At 39.8% G+C, this 24,253-nt stretch overlaps 1 protein-coding gene across 1 annotated transcript; it reads left to right on the forward strand.

Moving 5' to 3' along the window:
• The first annotated feature begins 609 nt into the window (after positions 1 to 609).
• Positions 610 to 20,528, forward strand: LOC135203128 (uncharacterized). Its single transcript, XM_064232772.1, has 6 exons — positions 610 to 771; positions 4,936 to 5,102; positions 13,206 to 13,347; positions 14,711 to 15,015; positions 19,511 to 19,807; positions 20,291 to 20,528. Exons 2-6 carry the CDS (start codon positions 4,939 to 4,941, stop codon positions 20,469 to 20,471), a joined length of 1,089 nt encoding a protein of 362 aa, XP_064088842.1. The 5' UTR covers positions 610 to 771; positions 4,936 to 4,938; the 3' UTR covers positions 20,472 to 20,528.
• The last annotated feature ends 3,725 nt before the right edge of the window (positions 20,529 to 24,253 follow it).

The raw sequence follows: 24,253 nt of genomic DNA on the forward strand, positions 1-24,253 counted from the left end.
AATAAAGTAAATCAGATGACCTGCAAGTTGTTCATGAAAAAAAACAGTTTTGACATTTCCTTGGTAACTAGCAAGCAAGAGTTATGAAATTTAGTTTTCTACTATATACTAGAGTCATTTTATTTGGATTTAGAAATAATCTACATGTATGACACGTACACAGACAACCCTATCATTAAACTACTGTAACACTAATAAATTAATAAGATAGTCCAACGAGCAATTCCAAACTTCATGTATGGTTATGACAAAATAAAGTCAGTGAGCAATGTTCAAAATGCTCTCTCGCTTGACTTTCAATTTGTAATATCCAGTTATTTTTCATAGTGTATTAAACACATAAAGAAATGAACTACCGACCTTATTAATATAATTAATACCTATAATGTACAGCACCGGCCGGCCCCGACCGATCTTGACAGAGCGGTGTTCGGTTCCCTGCATTAGGTCAGTCGCAATGCATTGTAGAGATATTATGGTATTTGTTTATTCCTTTGCTGTGTAGTAAAAACGAAAAAATATGAATAATACAAACATATCATATAGTAAACTCATTCATCCACAATTAAAGGCAAATCAACGTACATCAGTGAGTTTGTGTTTCGAACGTCCAAGGGAAAAGCATTGCCCTCAACAAACTTCGCTACTCACCATTTGTTTATCAACATTCAACAGCCTTGCGGACCCTAATTCAGACACTGTATAGACGTCCGACTGTTAAATTTTCTTTAATTTGAAAAACAGACCGTTAATACTTCTCTTAGGCTTAAGGTATGTTTGGTATCCTAATTTACAGCTTCTGTGTGGAAATAGCTAGGTAGAATGAGTGTAACTAGAGGCCTGATGTGTCTCAGAAGGCTTACCCTTTAGTATGTCCAGGTTGTCTTAAGCTAGGTTTTACATAGAGGTCACTTTAGGCTAGATGGGTTTAGTTTTGCAGAATTTTGTAGATATTTCTCTTTTGGCGGTTATTTGATGTCGAAGTTGTTATGGTAAAACCGAAGACTACCAAGGCTGCCCGCGGCCGATCAGGATATGGCCGTGTGCTGTCCTTTCTCTTATGTTTTTCATCACCTTTGTTGATATGTATGTTGTTTACAGACTTTTTCCTATGTTTGTACATTCATGGCAAGGGACTGGTTCTCAATGTTGGTCTCATTTAGCCTACATGTAGTCTTGTAGTTACAGAGCCATAGCTAGGGGTGCAGTAGCAGTTCCGTTTTAGTACTTATTTTTTGCTGAGATCTCAATTCTCCTTCAACATAATTATTAGGCTAGTATGAAACTCGTGCTCAAATCTATTGTAGATTTTCTGTTACAGAGATACTACTAGGCTATTTACTGTCTTTTAACCCCGTAAAGGACCTTTTTTTTTTTTTTTTTTTTTTTTTTTTAACATAAAGTGTCAAATAGATTCCAATTATTTTACTTAACTGGAAATATAAGTTGTTTAGACACTATACTACTACTTAATTTCAACATGAAATTATGATTATGTAAAGTAGTGATTTTTAGACACTCAATATGAGACCCTTTTCTTGTCATTAACAAGTTATCTCTTACAAATTATACCTATTTTGGTCTGTCACAAGGAACACCATGGAAACCTTGTTGGAATATGTACTGTGCCATGACTCTCCCACTTCAGTGGTTGCAAAATCATCTGACTTGCAGCTTTTCTGGTGGGTAGCTTCCATCATCTTGAACTTCCAGCGAGTTCAGGAAATCCTGCCAGATGTGACAGCAATTAGAAGCCAAACTAAATTGTTGCCAAATCCTGCTACTAGCTACCTTGGTGTGCTGACTTGAGGAACTTTCTGTAAAGCTCCATTCCATCATGGGGGCAATGAGGGAGAGCAAGGATCTCAAAAGGCTTGCCCCTCCTTTCATGCAGCCTTGTGTAAGTTATCCTTGCTACTAGTAGTCATTCTCTCCTCTATGTGCTCGTGCCAGTCCATCAACTGGTGCTTCATCCTCCAATAGGACTCCTCTGCACCACTTAAAGCAGAGGAAATATCGTAGATCCCCCCTCTGAGATTGCTAGGATGGGGCCATGAAAAAAGAATACAGTACATACTACCAGATTTATTTATCCTTATAAATTATTCTTGAGGTTAATCCCATGTTTATGGCTTTGCCTGAGGTCTGTCATTTACTGTACTTTGTTTTCTAAAGAAATAATGCCGAGTTAATTTTTATTATTCTTAATGATTTTTCTCTGAGTGCTTTTTGAAAATAATAATCATGGTTCTTACATATAATGATACCATAATGTGTTGAACGCTTTGATTTTCTTAAAATTTGTGGGTGGTTTGGCAGGAATGGCTTTTCAAGCCATTTGATTATTGCCTTTATTGTATTTTAACAGTTAACTATGGGTTATGTTACTGTATTTTTCATCGCTTCTGCAGGTTAAATAAACTACGTATTTAAAAGAAAAAATTGTACCATTAATTACAAGGCCCCTGTGTTGTTCTTTAATATGAAATATTTTAATATGATAAAAACAGTTTACTTGGCCTGGAAGTAAAGTTGCTGGCAGTGGGGAGATTTATTCCGCTTTGGCTATCCCTTCGGCTATCTACTGTCCAGTAACAATGGATGCTTGATGTGACCACTGGTGTTTTTGGTTAAGTTGACCTTTCAAATGCCCTCGCTGACCTTGCTTTGTTTTTATGAAAATAAATTAGTTTTGTAAGGAAAATATGGAAGTCGAATATGATTTTGTTATTACCTTTAAATGAATAACTATTTTCAATTTCACTTGAGCAGGTTCTAAGGAGGCAAAACTTTCAATCATAATAATGAGACATTTGATAACATCAATTCCTTACTCACTGCACCCTTGCAATCATAAGTGCTTGAAAGGCTATAACTATGCTATCCACAGACTGGTACTCCCCCAAGCATACCTACCTGCTAGAACAGTAAGCCTCAAAGGCCTAGGAATCATGGGATAAGATATTCTGGACTCAAAGCTATAGATCTCAGGCTTGGGATTCCATGTCTGTTTATGACATTCATCATGTGGCATTCTTATGCTTAGATCTGAACGACCTCAGGAATCCAGTGTACATAGATGCAGAGAGTGAGAAAGAGGTCGGTATGCTATGTCCAGCATGTAGTTGGAACTCCCGTTACACTTCCCATAACTATGCCAACTCTTAGTCAGGCATCAAGAGACTTTGACAACCTTTCAAGTCACACTTCTTTACTCTGGATGCCAAAAAATTATGAATTATATTATACTGTGAGTTGGGAACAAGTTCCTCAAGCTACTGCATCAGTTTCTTACACTTGACAGTTTACTATTTCTTTGGAAATTCTATGCATATTTTCCTTTAAATTATTTAACAAAAATCAGCCAAAGGATTTACAACTTTGGAGGCTGTTCAGTCTACTACAGTACATAATTGCTTCCAACAAGTGTGTCTTCCCCAGGTACCTAGGCCTTTGAGTGGCATGTGACTTTCATCCTCCTTAGCCTAGCTCAGTTGACAAGTGAGCCCTTGGGAGAGGCATTTGGTTGAGATCTTGCACTCAAAACTGTCCTCCTACTAGCCTGAGGGGTAGCAGAGAGTATTGACAAGTTTCATGGCCTATTCTGTCTTGTTCAGATACAAGATCACCTTTACCTCATTCCACCCATGTAATGTTGCCTTCGAGTCACTGGGTATGTCTTCCTAGGTATCAATAGTGGTTGCTCATCAGGTTGTGTAGTCAGAAAGGTACTTAGGTGACTACATAACCTGTAGCCACCCAAGTGCCTTTATGAGAGCATAAGGTTGGGATTAGATGGCTGGAGGAACTTTCCCCCCCTTTTCCTTTTCGTTATTTTCCTCCCTATGCAGAGCAGTAGCTTGTGCCGAGTACATTCTGGATCAAGCTGACACTGGTAGCTACACAGTTAAGTGCTCTGTCTTAGAGCTTCAGCTTATAACTTTTGAAGTGCAACTTTCTTCGCTCTCCCTTTTAAGAAAGGGGAACCCATCAATTACAATTTAATAGAGTTTAGCTTTTAGGTTTTTCAATATGAGTGAGAATCCAGAACTTCTTGCACAGGTTTAGGGTCCTGTTGCTCTGGCATCCCAATGCCAGGCAATTAGTTTCTCAAACCATCATTACTCAGTTGTGACTGGGAACATGACTTTTCTGGGTGAATACAGCATTCAACTTGGCTGTCAGTTGAAAGACCACCTCTGTGTAAGGAGCGAGTCTCCTACATAAGAGGCGATGGCTTGTTTTTCCGTAGGAACAAACAAATTTTAAAAAGTAATTTGTATTTTCTTACAAACCAGAGCCTTTTATCATAATTCCACCTTGGCCATCCCCCTGTCTTTGAAGAAAAAGTGCTTGGTGAAGCAATTACTCACCCACATACCACCAGTTAACTGCCATGTTATGAAGTTTCATTTACTGATTCCAGCTCGTGTTTTGGAAAACCTTTACATGGAAGGCTGTGGTATGTATATGCTTAGGAAAAACCAATCTATTTTAAAAACTTAAGTTACGAAATCCTATGAGACTACATTAGGTCTTTCCTATAAAAAAAAAAGAATTACTATAATATAGCTGCACTACAGGCATTACTTGAGGTTCTTTGCAGCACGCCTTCCACCCCTAGCTGCAACCACTTTCGCTCCTTTTACTCTACCTCCTTTCATATTCTCTTTCTTCATCTTACTTTCCACCCTCTTCTAACACTTGATTCAGAATGCAACTGCGAGGTTTTCTTCCTGTTACACCTTTCAAACCTTTTATTGTTAATTTCCATTTCAGCGCTGAATAACCTCATAGGTCCCAGTGCTAGGCCTTTGGCCTAAATTCTATGCTCAACTCAACTATAATATAGCATTTTCTTTTTCTTACAGTAGCAAACCTTGTCGTACTACAGTATTTATTAACAATAAATTTTTTTCTGCCTTTTTATTACAGGAAATGGCAAAACATGAGCCTGAAGAGGATGACCCATATGCTGAGTTTCTCATACTTGATAGAACTTATCAGCATAAATATGTGATACCATTTTACCTAACATTAATGGATTCTGCCAGTTTCTCAGATTATGAAGTGGATTTCTATTTGAATAAGACCCAGCAAATGTATGTACAAATATTGAAATATTTGCTTAATTAAAGTTTTGTTCATGAAACTTACCTGTCAGATATATATATAGCTGTATTCTCTGAAGTCCGACAGAATTTCTAAAACTTACGACACACGTAGTGGGAGTTAGGGTGGTTAGTACCCATTCCCGCCGCTGGGAGGCGGGTATCAGGAACTATTCCCATTTTCTATCAGATTTCTTCTGTCGCCGGTGTCGTAAACACCTGTTTACACACCTCCGCCTCAGGATTTTGGAAAACTTTTCATATTGCTTGAGTATCCTCTTGACTTTTTGGTTTTTTGATTGGATCGATAGCTTGGCATACGTGATTTGGACTGTTTATTGATTTTGGCTTAGATTTTTCCCTTAAAAATGTCTGGATGTAGTTCTGCTAGCGCCAGGGTGTGCTCGAAAGTGGAATGCAAGGTTAGGCTTCCAAAAGCCTTGGTTAATCCTCACACATTGTGTAAAGGGTGTAGGGGGCAAGAGTGTAGATTTGATTTGCGCTGTAATGAGTGTGAAAGCTTAGATGATTTGCAATGGAAGACGTATGAATCCTACGTTAAGAAGTTAGAACGTGATAGGATTAGGAGGTCTTCCTCCAGGAGTAAGTCGGGTAGCAGACAGGGTATTAATGTATCCCCTTCTAACCCTCCTTTAGAATTTGTGTCTCCTAACCCTGTAGTGTTGCCTTCGGGCCCTCGAGTGGTGTCTGCGGAGGGTAATGCCCTTTCGCTTATTCTAGATTCATTGAAGACGCTTGAATCTAGTGCTGGCCCTTGAAAACAGGCAAATAAGTGCAGTGATAGTGCCCCTAGTGAAGTGGAGGGGGCGTCAGATCGGCCCTATAGCGCCTCTAGGCTGGGACCTCTGCCGGACTCCCAGGACTCAGGGAGAGGGCATGTCGAAGGCCGAAGGAGGGTTACGGGGAACCCCCACCGATCTGGCGTCCTTCAGCAGTTCCTGTGGACGCTTCCCAGGCTGCTAAGGAGCGTGCTCGAGCACGTATCCTTAAGGATTGTTTCTCGTCTTCCGACGCGTCCTCCCCGCGCAAGGGGTTGGAATCTCGATCGGATTCGCGACCTCTGAAGAGGACTCTTCAAGAGCTGGACGCTTCACGTCATGCTATGTCTGAGTGGCATTCTTCTCCGGAAAGCGTAGCCTTTCCGCCCCAGAAGAAGTATAGGACGTCATCCGACGATGACGCCCTCGAGCGCCCCAGTCGCTCTAGAGCCAAGGCTGTTCTTGGGAGAAGGAAGAAGGCGTCCCCTCGCCCCTCTCCTTCTCGCAAGCGCAGCTCGTCTCCGCGTAAGGAGACATCTCAGACGGAGATCATCATTGCGATGCAGCGGCAACTGGACGCTTTACTGAAACAGAAGGAGACGGTCCCGCGTCGAAGGAAAGACGATAGACTGCCTATCAAGAGATCTAAGCAGTCTTCTCCAATGGCTCCTTTTTCGTCCCCGTCTTCTGATATTTCGCCCTCTAGACGTCGTTTTGCTCCCCAGGGTTCATCTAGAGGTGACGTTAGACGCCAAGTTAGAGAGAGTTCTCTGCATGCTCCTCTCCCTTCCCGTAGAGAGGACGCTCGGCGTTCCGACTTCGACGCTTCTGCTGACGACGATTTGCGCTCTGCACCTCTTCGACATGTCAGTGTTGACGCTCAACGTTATGTTAGTCGGGCAGTGGATCAAGTTTCTTTGCTGGACGTTCGGAAGGACGCTTCGCGGGACGGTAGAAGAGTCTCTTTGATGGACGCTCCGTTGGACGCTCGGTTGGACGCTGATTTGGACGCTCGAGAGAACGCTACATTGGACGCTCAGATGGACGCTCGTAGACGTTCTAGTAAGACCTCTGTGGACGCGAATGTGGAAGTTCGCTGTCACTCGGATGTGGTTCCCGAGCCTTTGGCACGTTCGCCTCTTATAGGTACTCCTGATCCTGTTACTGTTAAGGATCCGTTACCCTCGTCTTCTTTTCATCGTTCAGATAGGAGACTTGGAGCTAAAGGACTTCTGCCTCTTCCTTCGGACTTGCACTCGGGTAGGGAAGAAGGAGAACTTAGCGGTTCTTCGGAGGATGTTGATGATGATCAACCTGCTACGTCTGCCTCGTCAGATTATCAAGTTTTGGCACGACTACTTCGTGATTCGTTTGGCGATACTTTTCAGCCAGCTGCTCCTCCTTCTCCTCCTTCTCAGTTTTCGTCGTCGAAGACAAGTAAGTCTCCAGGTTTCGTGAAGATGAAGACGTCGTTATCTACGAAAAGAGCTTTCCGGAAGGTAAACGCCTGGATGGAGTCTAGGAAAGCAAAAGGAAGAACTACTTTCGCCCTGCCTCCGTCTAGACTTAGCGGTAAGGCAGGGATGTGGTATGAGACAGGCGAGGAATTAGGATTGAAGGTTCCTACGTCGGCTCAAGGTGATTTCGCCAGCGGGGTGGATGCCTCAAGGAGGGCCCTTTTAGCATCGGCTAAGGTTTCTTGGACGATTTCCGAACTGGACCATCTTTTGAAGGGACTTTTTAGGTCCTTAGAAGTTTTCAACTTTTTAGACTGGTGTCTTGGAGCCTTAGACAACCAATCTCGTAAGCCAGACTCGATCAGCTTGGGGGAGCTGTCCAGTGTATTGTCATGCATGGACAAGGCCGTCAGGGATGGCTCAGAGGAGTTAGCCTCTCATTTTTCAGCAGGGGTTCTTAAGAAAAGGTCGCTTTATTGCAACTTTCGCGGCTAAGTCTGTCTCTCCCGCTCAGAGGACAGAACTTTTGTATGCTCCCTTCTCGAGTCATCTCTTCCCCCAAGCTATGGTGAAGGATCTGGCAGTGAGTCTGCAGGAGAAAGCCACACAAGACCTGTTGGCTCAGTCTTCGAGACGTCCGGCTGGCCCTTCAACATCGTCTGGAACGCAACAGTTTAGAAAGCAGAAGCCCTTTCGTGGAGGGACTTCCGCTAGATCGTCTCCTCGAGGAAGAAGCCTTCCTAGAGGTAGAGCCCCTTCCAAGTCTAGGGGTAAGAAGTGAGAGATCGTGCCTTCAGTCACCGGTAGGAGCCAGGCTGCAGTTGTTTGCAGAAGCCTGGAGAGTAAGAGAGGCAGACACCTGGTCTCTCGACGTCATAGAGAAGGGTTACAAGATCCTTTCATAAAGCCGCCCCCGTTGACTTCCACTCCCAGGGACTTGTCCCCATCGTATCCGCTAACAAAGCGAAAGATTCTTTTCGACCTGCTCGAGCAGATGCTCGAGAAAAGAGCAGTGGAACATGGTTTTAGACCTGGCAACGCCAGGATTTTACAACAGATTGTTTCTTGTACCGAAACAATCGGGAGGGTGGCGGCCCGTCTTGGATGTAAGTCGTCTAAACCTCTTTATAGAGAAGCAGAGGTTCAAGATGGAGACACCTCAGTCAGTTCTGGGGGCCTTCCAAGACCTGGAGATTGGATGGTATCACTCGACCTACAGGACGCCTACTTTCACGTCCCGATACATCCCCAATCGATGAAGTACCTTCGGTTCGTATTGAAAGGGAAGGTCTTTCAATTCAGGGCTCTTTGTTTCGGACTGAGTACGGCCCCTTTTATCTTCACCATCTTAATGAAGAACGTGGCGAGGTGGCTCCATCTTTCCAACATCAGAATCTCGCTCTATCTAGACGACTGGCTCATACGAGCCTCCTCGCAGACCCGGTGCCTGAAGGATTTGAAGACGACTCTGTCTTTAGCTGCGTCCCTGGGACTTCTGGTGAACTTCGAGAAGTCACATCTGACCCCAACACAGTCCATCGTGTATCTGGGGATTCAGATGGATTCAGTGGCTTTTCGGGCTTTTCCGTCCCAGGAACGTCAGCAACAAGGCATAGAAAAAGTGTCAGCCTTTCTAGGGAAAGATTCATGCTCGGTGAGGGAATGGATGAGTCTGCTGGGGACCATTTCCTCGCTGGAGAAGTTTGTTTCCCTGGGGAGGCTACACCTCCGACCTCTTCAGTTCTTTCTGTCGGACTGCTGGACAGAAAAGGACAACTTCGACATGAAGTTAACATCTCGGAAGAGGTGAAGAACCATCTAAGATGGTGGCTCGATCCGTGGAAGCTGTCAGAGGGCGTATCCCTCAAGCTTCAGAACCCCGACCTAGTGTTGTTCTCCGACGCGTCATCCACGGGGTGGGGAGCAACTCTAGGGGGGGAGGAGGAAGTGTCAGGTACCTGGAGAGGGGAACAGGTAACCTGGCATATCAACTTCAAAGAGCTGGCAGCGGTTCAATTAGCGCTCCAGTTCTTCCAGAACAAAGTCTCCCGTCGTGTGGTTCAGATCAACTCGGACAACACCACACCGCCCTGGCATACTTGAAGAAACAAGGAGGAACACACTCTCGCTCCCTGTTTTCTCTAGCAAAAGAGATCCTGCTTTGGGCGAAGGAGAGAGAAGTCACAATATTGACAAGATTCATTGCCGGAGTCGAGAACGTCCGGGCAGATCTCCTCAGTCGACAAGGACAGTTATTGCCGACAGAGTGGACTCTCAATCAAGAAGTATGCCAGGAACTGTGGGGTCTTTGGGGATGCCCCTTAGTGGACATCTTCGCAACATCAAGGACGGCGAGACTTCCTCTGTATTGCTCCCCGGTTCTCGATCCGGGAGCAGTAGCAGTAGACGCCCTTCTATGGGATTGGACGGGCCTGGATCTCTACGCTTTTCCCCCCCCTTCAAGATCCTGGGGGAGGTGATGAGAAAATTGGCAGCATCGGAGGGGACGAGGTTGACCTTAATCGCCCCCTTTTGGCCCGCAGCGATCTGGTTCACAGAGGTGATGTTCTACCTAGTGGATTTATCCGAGATCTCTTCCGTTAAGGAGAGATCTACTCAAACAGCCCCACTTCGAGAGGTACCACAAAAACCTCTCCGCTCTGAGTCTGACTGCGTTCAGACTATCCAAAAGTGGCCAGAACGAGAGGTTTTTCGAAATCAGTGGCTAAAGCTATCGCCACCGCGAGGAGACCATCATCAATCGCGGTTTACCAATCGAAGTGGGCAGCCTTTAGAAGTTGGTGTAAGAGAAAAGGAGTTTCCTCTACCACTACCTCTGTGAGCCAGATCGCCGACTTCTTGCTTTATCTGAAACAAGATCTAAAGTTGGCAGTGTCAACTATTAAAGGCTACAGAAGCGTTCTATCTGTAGTCTTTCGCCATAGAGGTCTTGACCTCGCTAACAATAAGGATCTCCATGATCTATTGAGATCTTTCGAGACGACCAAGGTACCACTACCGAAGCTACCTTCGTGGAACCTGGATGTGGTCCTAAAATATTTGATGTCAAATCGTTTTGAACCTCTTTCATCTTCGTCTCTACGAGATTTGACGAAGAAACTGTATTCCTAACTGCTCTGGCAACGGCGAAGAGAGTTAGCGAAATACAGGCTATCAGCAAACACGTCGGTTTCAAAGGGCATAATGCAGTCTGCTCTTTGAATATGTCGTTTCTGGCCAAAAACGAAAACCCTTCCAATCCGTGGCCTAGAACATTCGAGATCAAGGGTATGGCAAAGATCATTGGTCAAGAGCCAGAAAGAGTCCTGTGTCCTGTTAGGGCTCTTAGAGAGTATATTCGTAGAACGAAGGATTGCCGAGGTTCTGCAGAGAACTTATGGTGTTCGGTCAAGAGACCAAACATGCCCATGTCCAAGAATTCACTGGCATTCTTTTTAAGAAACACCATTAAAGAGGCGCACGCTTCTTGCAAAGACAGTGACTTGAAGATACTTAAAGTTAACGCGCACGAAGTAAGGGCTATTTCGACCTCAATAGCCTTTCAGAAAAACATGGCTCTTAAAGACATTTTAAGTGCTACTTTTTGGAGGAGTAACTCAGTGTTCGCCTCGCACTACCTACGGGAGGTGAGAACGACCTATGAAAGCTGTTACTCTCTCGGACCATACGTCGCCGCAGACACTATTTTGGGGCAGAGGTAGCACTCATCCTTTCCCATAGAAAAGGGTAGGTGAGTTTTAATATTTGTTATGTTTTATGGTTGTAGGGTCGGCTGCCGAGTACAGTCGTCCCTTCCTTTAGCCTTTGGTATATGGGAGTTTGTTGTTAGGCTAACTTAGGTGGTGGTTTTTGCCTCGTTGCCCTCGGAAGTATGGTCATGGTCTAGTCACATTGTGGTCCCGTCCCCGTTGACAGATCATCTAGAGCGCACCAACTACATAGGTCACTACCTTGTTGGTAACTCTAGTGAAGCAGAAGCAGGCTTGGGTGACAGTAATCACGAAGTCAGCTATGCTAACAGGTAAGGAACCAAGATGTCAATCATATACATTTATATGTTTTCTAAAATCCTTTTTTTCTGTCTCTCCCACCGCCAAAGGTGGGATTCAGCTATATATATATCTGACAGGTAAGTTTCATGAACAAAATGATATTGTTAAGATACAATAAAGTTTGTTCATACTTACCTGGCAGATATATATAATTTTAGTACCCACCCACCTCCCCTCAGGAGACAGTGGAGATAGAAATCTGATAGAAAATGGGAATAGTTCCTGATACCCGCCTCCCAGCGGCGGGAATGGGTACTAACCACCCTAACTCCCACTACGTGTGTCGTAAGTTTTAGAAATTCTGTCGGACTTCAGAGAATACAGCTATATATATATCTGCCAGGTAAGTATGAACAAACTTTATTGTATCTTAACAATATCATTTTAAGTTCTAGCAACCGCAAACAAAACTATTTTTTTCGTTAAAATCCCATCACTTGAGGACATACAGTTTTCTATATTTTTTAAATTTTTGCACTATTTTATTTCTTTTTGTACAGATGGTAGTAACCAAAAGAGAGGCTCATTTTTTCATGCATAGTTCAATTTCTAGTAAGAGAATTTATTCTAATCTTTTCCATTAAATTCCTTTTCCTTTTAGATATTTCCATTCGGTGCTGTATGTCTGAATTTACTTTTTCCTAAAAGAGCCTAGTAATAAAGAAATGTAGGTTGGAAGCAATAACTTTTAAAACATAATAAAAGTGAAAATTATTCAATTAGAAATAGACTGGAAGAATAGACCTTAGAGGAAGGCCATTTAATGGGTCTTCAAAAGTAAAGGCTTCTCATGTTGATACATTTAAAGTACAATATGAGGTGTTGACAGACAATGATTAATTAATCATTGTAACAGTTTCAAAGAGGGCACTTTTAAGTCTTGAATATTATGCTCATGTCTTTTTGAGGGTTAAAATATTTTACTGTATTCTTACTGAGACAGAAAAAAATTGGTTTGCAGTTTGAAAGTTTAAAGTAGTAATACAGTTAATGAAAATATGAGAGATATACAGACATTACCCTACATATGAACAGGTCATGTTCTGAATGGCTGTTCGTATCTTGAATTGTTTGTAAGTTGGTCTTCACACTTATGCCACTATAGTATGATATATGTAAAGTCAGTTTAGCTCTGTACATTTGTTCATCCTAAAACACAATACAGTAGACCCCCCGTATTCGCGTTCTCCAGATTCGCGGACTCACACATTCGCGGATTTCTCTGGGGAACGTTTCCCTGCATTATTCGCGGAAAATTCGCGCATTCGCGGTATTTTTCTATGATAAATATCCACAAATTCCTGGTTTTTTTTGATGAATTTCATCATAAAATGCACTTTTTGTGATAAAACTTTAAAAAACCAAGTATGAAAATTGTTAGTGGGTTTTTCTTGAGTTTTAACTAACAAAATAGGCTGTTTTTAGCATTTTCATGGGGGTTCCAAACATTCGCGGGTTCTAACTATTCACGGGGGGGTCTGGTACGCATCCCCCGCGAATACGGGGGGACCACTGTATGTACAGTACTGTAAACTGCACATACAGTACTACTATATTTTATAAATACTTTATTAGTTGCAATTAAGCAGAATAGGTGTGCAGAACAAAATTCAAACTTGTGGATGGCAAAGGGTAGCTCTCCAAACACAATTTTAATTTACAATCACATTTGTTCATATCCCTGAATGTTTGTAATTAGGGTAGTCTTTGTGTTCATAAGTCCAAAGTTTTTGGTGCGATTTCTTTTCCTTATGGTATTTTTTTTTTATTCACATTATATTTTAGGTGTGATCATGAATATTCTGTCTTGATAAAGGGAGTCCCAGAAACCTTTCCACCAGCCACAGGGTTTGACAAAATGACTGCCCAGAATAAAGCAGCAGAGCAGGCACTTCAGATAATGTCACGTCGTTGTTACACTGTTAAGGTAATAATTTTTAAGTATACGTAATTGATAGTTTTGTAATGCAGAGGACAAAGTAAAAAGTAAGAGGGACAGAAAATTAATTTGGTTTGCCCCCAAACCCTCTTAAATGAAGGAGTGTCATGAATCTTGGAAAATAAAAACAAAAATAGTTTAAAGATTTTTCATTAAGGGAAAGAATTTTGTAAACATCATGGTAATTTGTTTTTGCAAAGTGTCTTTTGAGTTCACAAGTAAATTTAATGTACATTACATGTGATGCAGAACTAAGAGAGGAAATTTGAAATCATGCATGAAATAAGTTCAGAACCACAGCTTTTCTTTAAGGTGGTATGAATGTTTTCAATATTTTATTGGGTTGGTCTACGAACAGTCTGGATTGTTTCTTTTCTTTTTTTTTTTTCTAGCAAGTGGTTGGTGAATGGTTTTTATTGATTTCTTTTATCCATGTCTTACATTTTTTTTCATTTTTGTGAAGGTAAAGTGGAATAAGAACTGTTACAGTGCAATTTACGTACACATCTTTTGTTTTTGAAATTACAAACTTGAAGAACCATTATGTATTACAGATTGTCAAAGTTTTAATTTGAAAGAATATTTTTTCACAAATGTAGGTAAAACTACCCATTAAATGACTTTAGAGCAGTGTAAATCAGAATGATAAAAGAAGTGGATTGATGAAGATGATTATATTCCTTTATTTTTAGTAACATGAAAATTTTAAAATATGTGGTGTTCATGTGTGTATGGGAGTGCACCCTGGTGAAATAGAGAGAGATGAAATTAGATTTAAAGTCCTCAGGAAGTAATGATTAATTTTGAGAAAGTATTTCAGAACAGTTTTATTGATACTCCAAATGTGAAACGTTTAAAAGCAAATTCAGTATGTTTGATTTCCAATTCATATTCAGACTGCCCATTGTTTCATTTGCCTTGTTTAATCTTTCCATTTGTGAGTAATTGGTTTTCAGAATACGTAGTTGTAACTTTGGTTTTAAGCATGACTGTGCCGTAAACCTTAGAATTTTGTTTAGTGTGAAATTTTTGTGTTTGAAACCCAGAGTTTTTTCTTTAAAGTTGCAGAATATCTCATATTATTAGCTTTTTTGGCATCCATTTGCCTAGTAGTTCCAATGAACTGAATTACTGTATGGCCAAGTTTTCTTAGACGTAATCGCTTACCTGTTATGATCATTTCATTTTTAGAAGAGATTAGAGAGACTGGATTTTTCTTGACCATTTTAGCCCCACATTGTATTTTAATAATTGTTGAATGATGTAATATTTTTAGTATCCAGTGTTTGTTTTAAGTTCAAAATTTACAATTATGGTTTCTCAGCCTGAATGTATTGTTCTCTCTCTACAGTATAGATCACATCAAGCTGAGATTACATTGCGAGATATCTTTAAAGATCTGATAGCCCCAGCCGTACCTCCAGTAAGTCAGCTGTCTTCAAATAATGTTCCAAGCAAAAGTATTAAGATAGAAGATGGGCAGTTGCATAAAGCTCAAGCTGGCCAACAGGAAATATCCCAACCATTGCAACATCCAGGAATGATGGCAATTGTTTCATCAGGTCCCGATACCTTTGGAAGTAAGATGTTGAAAAAGATGGGCTGGGATGGTGGTGGCCTTGGTAAAGATGGTGAAGGCATTATAGAACCTATTAGGTGGGTGAGTTTTTGTTAATACTGTGCAAGAAAAAGTTCCATATTACAGTAGTACCTCGAGATAAAAAATTAATCTGTTCCGAGGCACCCTTCGTATCATGAAGTTTTCGTATCTTGGACCACATTTTACATGTAAAATGGCTAATCTGTTCCAAGCCCTCCAAAAACACCCCAGTAAATTTCATAATAAAGCTAAATTGACCTATAAACAATGAAATACTACAACAATTTGGACCATTCAATACCTAACTTAATAACGAAATCCAAATTAACTTGTAAATAAAGTGTATTAGTGTACATGGTATACAAGAAATACTGTACGTAAAATGTGGAAGCTTACCTTTCGAGTGAGGCTATCTCCGAAAGTGGCGACAGAGGAGGAGGACAAACGGCAGATACGTACACTTAACTTTACGAAACACATAAAAAAATGTCAGAAAAACACACTAAACTTTACAAAACACATTAACAAAACTGTAACACTTAACTTTACAAAAAACTTAAAACTAAATTTTTTTTTTCTTTTTTTATTTTTACATTTTTTCTTACGTTTTTATACTTTACATATTTTACAGTTTCAATTTCTTCACCACCGAATGGATGCCAGTCCGTTTACGGAATTTTTCGAACCACCCATGAGAAGCCTTGAACTCTGGGGTTGCCATCGATGTCCCCTCTCCTCCGTCGTCTTCGGCTTGGGCAATCAAATCACCAAAAATAGCGCTGGCCTTCTGGCAGATTGCCGTCTCGGTTATCGTATCGCCATCGATTTCTTTGTCCTCAATCCATAGAAGACGCAGCCTTTCCATTTCATCATGCACATGGCTCCTCTTGTTGGACAAAATAGTCACGCCCTTGAAAGGTGTAGCAGCTTTGATGGCTTCCTTCTGCTTAAGGATGGTGCCTATCGTCGACGGATTTCGGCCGTATTCCTTAACGATCACACTCAACCGCAAGCCAGCTTCATACTTTTTTATTATCTCCATTTTTGTCTGCATAGAAAGCATTCTCTTCTTTCTGTGAACTTCAGCAACTTTCTTGGGACCCATGACTATACGTACTGTACGTAATTAAGTAATGTAGTACGTATACTAATTAGGTTCTCACACAACACGATAAAGTAGCACAACGAAATCACTAACACGAATTTACGTTAACAAACGAAATCGTATATGTGAACAAACGAATTCCACGTGCGTACGATAACAATAGCACTGGTAAGAAGCAATGGCTGAAGAAGAACGCTGCTACGTACTAGTACGTAGATGCATGATGGGAGGGATGTTGACCAATAGGAGAGAAGGATCTCATGGCGGTGACTAGCATCAGGAACCAATGGGAGAGCGGGAGGATGGTGGCGAGTCTACTCAGTTGGCAGTGCGCGAGTTTCAAAATTGTTATCGGTAGTCCGGGCGAATCTCAGACTACAGCAACAACCTTTCGTATCTTGAGCAATTTTCGTATATAGAGCCGTTAAATTTTTCTAGTTAGCTTTCGTATCTCGAGTTTTTCGTAAGTTGAGCCTTTCGTATCTCGAGGTACCACTGTATATTTAGAGCACCATGGGTAGTTTACACAGATGTCAGGTGGTTTTTATTGTTGTATTTATTATCTTGTATTTGCTGAAGCATTGTTTCCATATGTTTGGTGGATTTCAGTAAAACATAAGTAAATATCGGAGCATTTTTGATGGTAGATGTATGATACTGTTAGTAAAATATACCCACAGTTCATGCTGCAAGTATAATTTGTTTTATCATAGTTCCAACAAGCATGTAATGCCTCAGTTCTTGGTCTTAAATGTCCTCAGACACATTGTCATTTGTCATCCAGACAGAAGAGTGTTTGTTTGTTCATGAGCTGCTTGGATCTGCCTGTAAGAATCGATATCCTCTTGACTGCTCACACGTCTTTAGTAATGTACGCAATTCCATAAGAGTCTCCCAATTTTAAGTGGTCAATAAACAGTATTAACTTATCAGTTTTTCCCTTATTATCAAGGCTAAACACACTCCTTTTTCAGCTCTTTCACTTTTTCTAAGCAAATTTGTGCATGTGAACATGGCAATATTAGGAATTGTCAGCTTATTTTCATAATTTTTTCATGCTGAATAGTCTGTCCTTGTTATTGTTTTATTTAATTTGGTAATTTTTTTTTTATTTTGCCCTGTCTTTCTGTATTTGGTGCTATCTTCTCTGACAAATATACAAACCGTTGTCTTTTATATATGAGTATTCTTGCTCTGAGCTAGATTTGGTCATTGAGCTTGTTAAAATGATGGTTAAAGGAGTGACTAAGGTGGGGCTCGTACCTGCCTCTCATTTGTCTCTGTACCTTTACTTTATCAAGAGTTACCTGTGAGTTGACATGTTGACATGTCTCCACTATGGTTCTGTTGTTCATAGAATTTTGACTTCTGGTTGTTGAGCTTTTGCTGACACTCGTATTTTGTGTGTACATTTCTGCTCTGGGAATGTAAGGTTTGATACAAGTCTAGTGTAGATGTACTAGGTGTAAGCATGTTATGCTTGTGCTAGATTTATCACCCAAACATTGATTCTCATATTTGTTCCTTTTGCAGTGCCCCACCTTGTTAGCTTGTGCATCCAAAGTGTGGTGTAAACTCTCCGCAGCCTATTAAAGTATTGAAAAGCCCTTGAATGGGGCCTCAGATTCAGATCTTGCCCCCAAAATTTGCTGTTAGCCATAGCCTTGATATAGTGTGGTGACAAGCTGCATACCCTCTGTATTTTATATGGTTCTCAGAAAGTTGGGATTCCTTTGGTTCTTATTCATGAGTTTATGGCAAACACAGTCACTGATAAGAGATTTGATAATCTCCATTCCTTCCAAGAATTTGTTGGGAGTGAGCTGGATGTGATGTTTTCATAAAAAGTGTGAGCTTTGTGACACTGTGTACAAGAACTCGACCTCTTAGGAGGTTAGAGTATTGCAGTCTTTATGTAGTACCATTAGGGAGAAGAATAGTGTTTGGAATACCCTCTACTTATGGCTTCATGCAGTGATCAAGCAGACTTACAGTTTGCCCTGTGAGGAAGAAGTTTGTTGTGTCCAGGTGAGAGCTTACGAAGGCAAGGCTGTTGGCTTGTCACTAGATGTACGGTGAACTTTTTAGACAGTAATTATGACCTATGCTATACTCGGGACCTGTGGTTTTGTAATCTCCCAAGTCCCTATCAGACAAAAAAAATAATAATAATCTTTCCAAAGGCATTTGGATAGCATAAGGCTGGAAGTTGAACAACTGAGCAACTGGCTCTCCCTTCTCCCCTTCTTCCTTTGCAAGGCAGCAGCCAGGACAAGTACTATGTGCTGTCCTGACAGATTTCACATAAGGCCTTCCTCTCTTTGAGTTTTGGCTCAAGGTGTTACTCCCTCAACTCTTTTCTAACAAGGGGTTGGGAGTTAGTGGAGCTATTATCTGAGCTCATAAATATTTGTATTATTGACCCAGATACTAGCTGCCTTTTAAAAGTGTGCTACCGTTAAGTTCAGGTGTATCATACTCTGGCTTAGGTCTTATCAATCTTGCAAAACTAAGCCAGATTATATAGGAGATTACAGGAGATATTGCTCCCCTGCTCATGGTTGTTACTGGGAGCATGGTATTACCATGTGGATATTCAGCTGGCCAGTCTTGTGAGAGACTATCCTTTCACCTAGTAATGTGTTGATTTTTTAAGGAATATTTGAAAGAGATTTTTCTACTTGTTTAGAATATGGGAAGAATATATGTAATTCGTGGTATTTGAGGTATTTGTGAAAGTTTTTAGCTTTGGTTTTGTGAAAAATTATGAAAGTTTGTGGTCAGTATGAAAGTTTTTTTTAAATAATTGTGATTTTTTATATTTTAATTTGAGTGTAATGAAAGATTTTGGGTGGTTTCTGAGTTTTGTGAACATTTTTCTTGTATTTTGTGAAATTAGTGATAGCACATGCATTCATTAATTAGAATTTGATACTTTATGCATTAAAGTAACCATAGTTTTTAGGTGGTCAGTGGGTGGAAGTGTTTACCAGGTTCTTTTGAGAATTCTGTATTATTCCTTTGCTTTTTATATAATTTGTGCAGAGTTTGGATTTTGTGAGAATTAATAAAATGTGTTTTCATTGCCTATTTGGGAGTTTGTAAGAGTTGTTTCTTTGTACTTATGAGTGCAAAAATTAAGCTTCTTTTGTGAATAAGTGAAGTTTTCCTTTTTTATTTTTGAGAATTTGTCCAAGTTTTTTTAATGTATGTATATTTATAAACATTTATGAATTGTTCATTGTTTTTATGAGAATTTATGTAGGCTTATAAAAGGTTTTTGTAAATTGTTTCATGGGTTCTTGCTTAAAGTTTGGGTTAGTTGAAAATGAATTAGTGTATATTAGAAACTAATTATATTGTGGCTGATCTTTCCCATTTTAAATTTTTCTTTTTAGGCCTTTTAATTTTTACTTCTGGTAACTCTTCAACACTCATCTTTTCAGATCATCCCTTGTTGCTGGTCGCTTTGGCTTTGGGCACTTTAAACGTAAAGAGATAGAAGAGCCTGTTGAACAGGTTGGGCAGCCAAAAGAGCCACCTAGTACTGGTAAAAAAAAAAAGAAACAGAAAAAAGTACTAGGACAGCAACCTCAACCACAACTCTCACTGAAGAAGATAACAGACGAGAGGTTTATCCACCGGGCCCGTTTAGTAATCCAAGACTTCATTGACAATTCAGAGAATGAAGATCTGATATTCTCCTCAAAACTCACAGGGTTACAAAGAAAATTAATTCATGAGTGAGTACTGCTTTTGTTTATCTTTATTACATTTAGCCTACTTAAAGTTGTAACATTTATTTTAACTCACAGATTAGATTTAAATGGTTGATGAAGAAGCAGTAGGATATAAGCAGATAACCATTTCAGTTCTTTCACATATTGAAAAGCAACTTTGGGGTAGGCCATTCATCCGGCCTGTAAATGGAAAGTATTGATAAAAAAGCAAGTGCAGGATTAAATTTGCCTTGATCCTGTGCTATGTGGCAAGATACTGAGCCATTGCAATTATACTGCTGCTTTACATCATATTTGTCATAATGAAAATGTTTTGCTGCTCATTTTGTATTTGGGTAGAAGTGGTAATTATTTTTTATAGTTGAATGTTTGCTTGTTTCCTTTTGTCGATCCATTTCTAAGCTGGAATAGTTTTGGCAGTGTAATTAGTGACGCAGTGACAATTGGTTATTAATGATTTTTAATTTATTATTTTCATCTTAACAGCTTGGCTCCAGGGTACAACCTGACTAGCATCAGCTTTGGATACAAGAGTAATCGACACTTAGTACTATTTCGAGCTCACCGTGTAGATGAGTTTTTAGAGAGATGTATAAAAAAATCAAAGGGAAATATACTCATGAATTTTCAAGTTATACCTCCATCAGTCTTGAAAGGCACATCCTGATTCCTTTTGCTTTCAAGATCGTATTATGTGATACTTAATAAACTTGTAATGTATTTGTACAGTATTTGTGAATGCACCTTATTGATAGTTTTTGTTTTCTCATAGTCCCATTTATGAAATTTAAGTAGTTTTGAAGTAACATAAGAAAAGTTGAGAACTATTTGGACTGGTTAATGTTACAAAAGTAGAACACTTTATTGAATTGTTCTATTTATGGATCAGGGGTTTCCAAGTGATTGATCCCTGATACCCAGCACTGGCTCTTCTTGGTTTAGTGTTCCTGGCTGGGCGTCTTATATATATGAATGTTGATTGGTCTTGGGCATGTTCCTTGTCTTCAGGTTGGGGATACTTCTCATTGCTTTGGATGCTGAGTCAGTAGCCTACTGGTTCAATGAGAATTTCCTAGTATGGTGTGCTTCTCTTTCCAGTCTGGTATGGAATCTATGGTACTGGAGAGTTCTTTCGTATTGGAATTGTACCAGACTGAGGTTCAGAGGCACTTCTGTGAGGTCAGTGGGTTCATTCACAAGGTCATTGATCTTGAGGAGACTAGTTGATAACCAAACCCTTGGTCTCCCCAGAAAGAGCAAACCCTCATTTGGCTGTCCATTTGGTTCTGGAAGAGGTGGAGTCTCTGGGTGCTAATATGGAGAATTTGCATACCCCCAGCAGGTCTTTGAGGAGTCTCCCGATTCCTCTAGCATGCCAGAGGATTAGGTAACTTGTTCCTTGTAGGCAGACCTTTCAATCTTGTGTGATTTGTGAGGAAAGAATTGCTTTTTCTTCCTCTGAATCAGTAGCCATGGAATTGGTTGCTATGGCTACTCTCCACTCTGCCTGGTGGATGGACCCCTGGTTCAGCACATTGATGGACTTCACGGAGTCCAGTTTCTCTTCATAGGAGGACATAGCAAAGTTCCATGGGCTATTGGTGCCAGGAGGAAGCACCATTCTGTGCAAACCTGTGGGTTAGCCTTATGTTAAAGAAACTCCATGCCAGTCATGACCTTATTTCCATGCTAGGGTGCAACCAAGACCAGTTTCCAGTTGCGTAACTCGTTGGTGCTGAACTCCCTGCTCTTTTTACAGAGATAGGTTGAGGCAGTGGTGACAAAAAGGCTGATTTAACAATTGAGAAGTACGTATCATTTTTACTCTAAAACCTGTTTAATTACTCGCAGGCGGGATGCTTTCTCAACCATTTTTTCCATGCCTCTCAGACTCTAGCCTGGAAGTTTGGTAAGAGCAAAAAGAGGGGATGTGAAGACTAAGAGTTGTAATTCATGTCTCCTCTGCTGCATGTTGAGGGAGCCCAGGGTAAGCTCAGACCTACCTCCTTTGGAATTGTTAAAAGACCACCACAAACCCATAACTCACGAATCGGTCTGATTTGTGGCCTACCCTCTTGGATCATCCTATCACCCTTATCTCTGGCCCTGTCAGCCTCCACAAAAAGAAAAAAATTGTAGTGGAATTCTGCTCTGAGCAATAGCTACAGGTGAACTGAGAGCACTCCAGGGGGCTTAGTGCCATCATCGCACTACTGCAGGCATTACTTAAGGGTGGCATTATTTAAGGGTCTTTACAACATCCCTTCGGCCCTTTGCTGCAACCTCTTTCATTCCCTTTACCCCGTTCATGTTCTCTTTCTTCCATATGACTTCCCACCCTCTCTAACCATTTTTTCACAGTACAGCTGGGAGGTTTTCCTCCTGTTACACTGTAAAATCCTTCTTAATGTTGATTGCCTTTTCATCTGAATGACCTCATAGGTCCCAGCACTTGGCCTAAATTTTATTATCTATTCTATTCTTTACCACTCCTCCTGTCTCAGCTTGAAACTGCACACACTTGATGTCTAATCCCGTACATATCCTAGCTAGTTGTGCTTGTCAGAACAAGCACTGAGTTAATGGACACAAATGGGGAATTATTTACACCAAATACCGAGTTGACCTCGTTGAGAACCGTTTAGGTATACCATTACAGTAATAAAGAAATACAACTTGAGGTTGATTTTATAAAAGTAATTCCTCCAGGAGACAAATATGTATATTAAATAAAAAGTTTACAAAAATAATTCTTTCAAGGGGAATATATATACAATGAGATTTAATAAGAAAAATTCCTTCAGGAAACAACTATATGAAACCAAGAGTTACACCTTAGTTACAAATTAGATTAAAATAGTTCCTTCAAAAGACGAATATATGAAATAAAAAGTAACACCTCAGTGACAAATTAGATGAAAATAATTCATTCGAGAGGTGTAGAAATAAAAAGTCACACCTTGGTGAAAAAGTTAATGAAAATAATTCAAGGGACAAATATATATAAAATAATTTATTATTCCCTCAGAAGACTTATATAAAACCAAGTCACACCTAAGTGGTAAATTAGATGGAAATAAGTCCTTCAAAAGACATATATGAAATAAGTCACACCTTGGTAACAAATTTGATGTAAATTAATTCAAGACATATGAAATAAAAGTCATCCCTTGGGGACAAATTAGATGAAAATAATTCATTCGAGAGAGAGAAATAAAAAGTCACACTTTGGTGACAATTGAAAATAATTCATTCAAGAGACATATATCCAATAAAAATCACACCTTGGTGACAAATTAAATCAAAATAATTCCTTCAAGAGACAAAAATATCAAATAAGAAGACACCTTGGCGACAAATTAGATGAAAATTCATTCGAGAGAGGCATAGAAATAAAAAGTCACACCTTGGTGACAAAGTTGATGAAAATAATTCCTTCAAGAGCCAAATGTATGAAATAAAACGTCACACCTTGGTGACAAATTAGATGAATATAATTCATTCAAGAGACGAATGTATCAAATAAAAAGTCGCGCGTTGGTGCAGTTTCAGCTTGCATGTACGTATGTTGTTCTTTCAAGTATTGAGAGTTATAATCTCAATTTCTAAGCAGAGTTAAAGGAGGCAAAATAAGATGAATGTAAACTTTTTGAAGTTACGTATTTCGTTCTGTTATATCTTGAGAGGAATGCGAATACACCTGGGCATGTGATTTCCATGTTTGTTTATGTCGGATATTATAGTGCCTGTAGGTCGTATACAGTAACAGCATCACGAAGACTTTCTTCGTGATGCTTTTCCAGGACTCCATAAACAAGAAACGAACATGGAGTTAGAGAATATCTTTGAGATTTCTATATATAGCCTATGTATGATGCACACACATTTATATGATGTGTATTTGAATACATAGATGAATTTTTCATAACATCACCGTGATTTTTTACATACATAAATAATCATTAAGCTACAAATATTTAATATCCAATCCATGCTATAAATATATATATATATACTATATATATATATATATATATATATAATATATATATATATATATATAAAGGTTTTTTTGCCACGAAGGAAAAAAAATGAAAAAACGAGTTGGCCGAGTACTTTCGGTCCTATTCGGACCCTTTACTGCCTCAGTAAAGGGTCCGAATAGGACCGAAAGTACTCGGCCAACTCGTTTTTTCATTTTTTTTCCTTCGTGGCAAAAAAACCTTTATTTATACATAGCATCACGTTTTATATACTTCGTGATCAAGTTATTCATATATATATATATATATATATATATATATATATATATATATATATATATATATATATATAGCATGGATTGTATATTGTGTGATGGAAGATTTGAAGCTAGTGGTAAGATGGAACTATATCTTATATATATATATATATTCTATATATATATATATTATATAATATATATTTATA

This window comes from Macrobrachium nipponense, chromosome 33 (assembly GCF_015104395.2).
Source record: "Macrobrachium nipponense isolate FS-2020 chromosome 33, ASM1510439v2, whole genome shotgun sequence".
Classification (NCBI taxonomy): Eukaryota; Metazoa; Arthropoda; class Malacostraca; order Decapoda; family Palaemonidae; genus Macrobrachium; species Macrobrachium nipponense.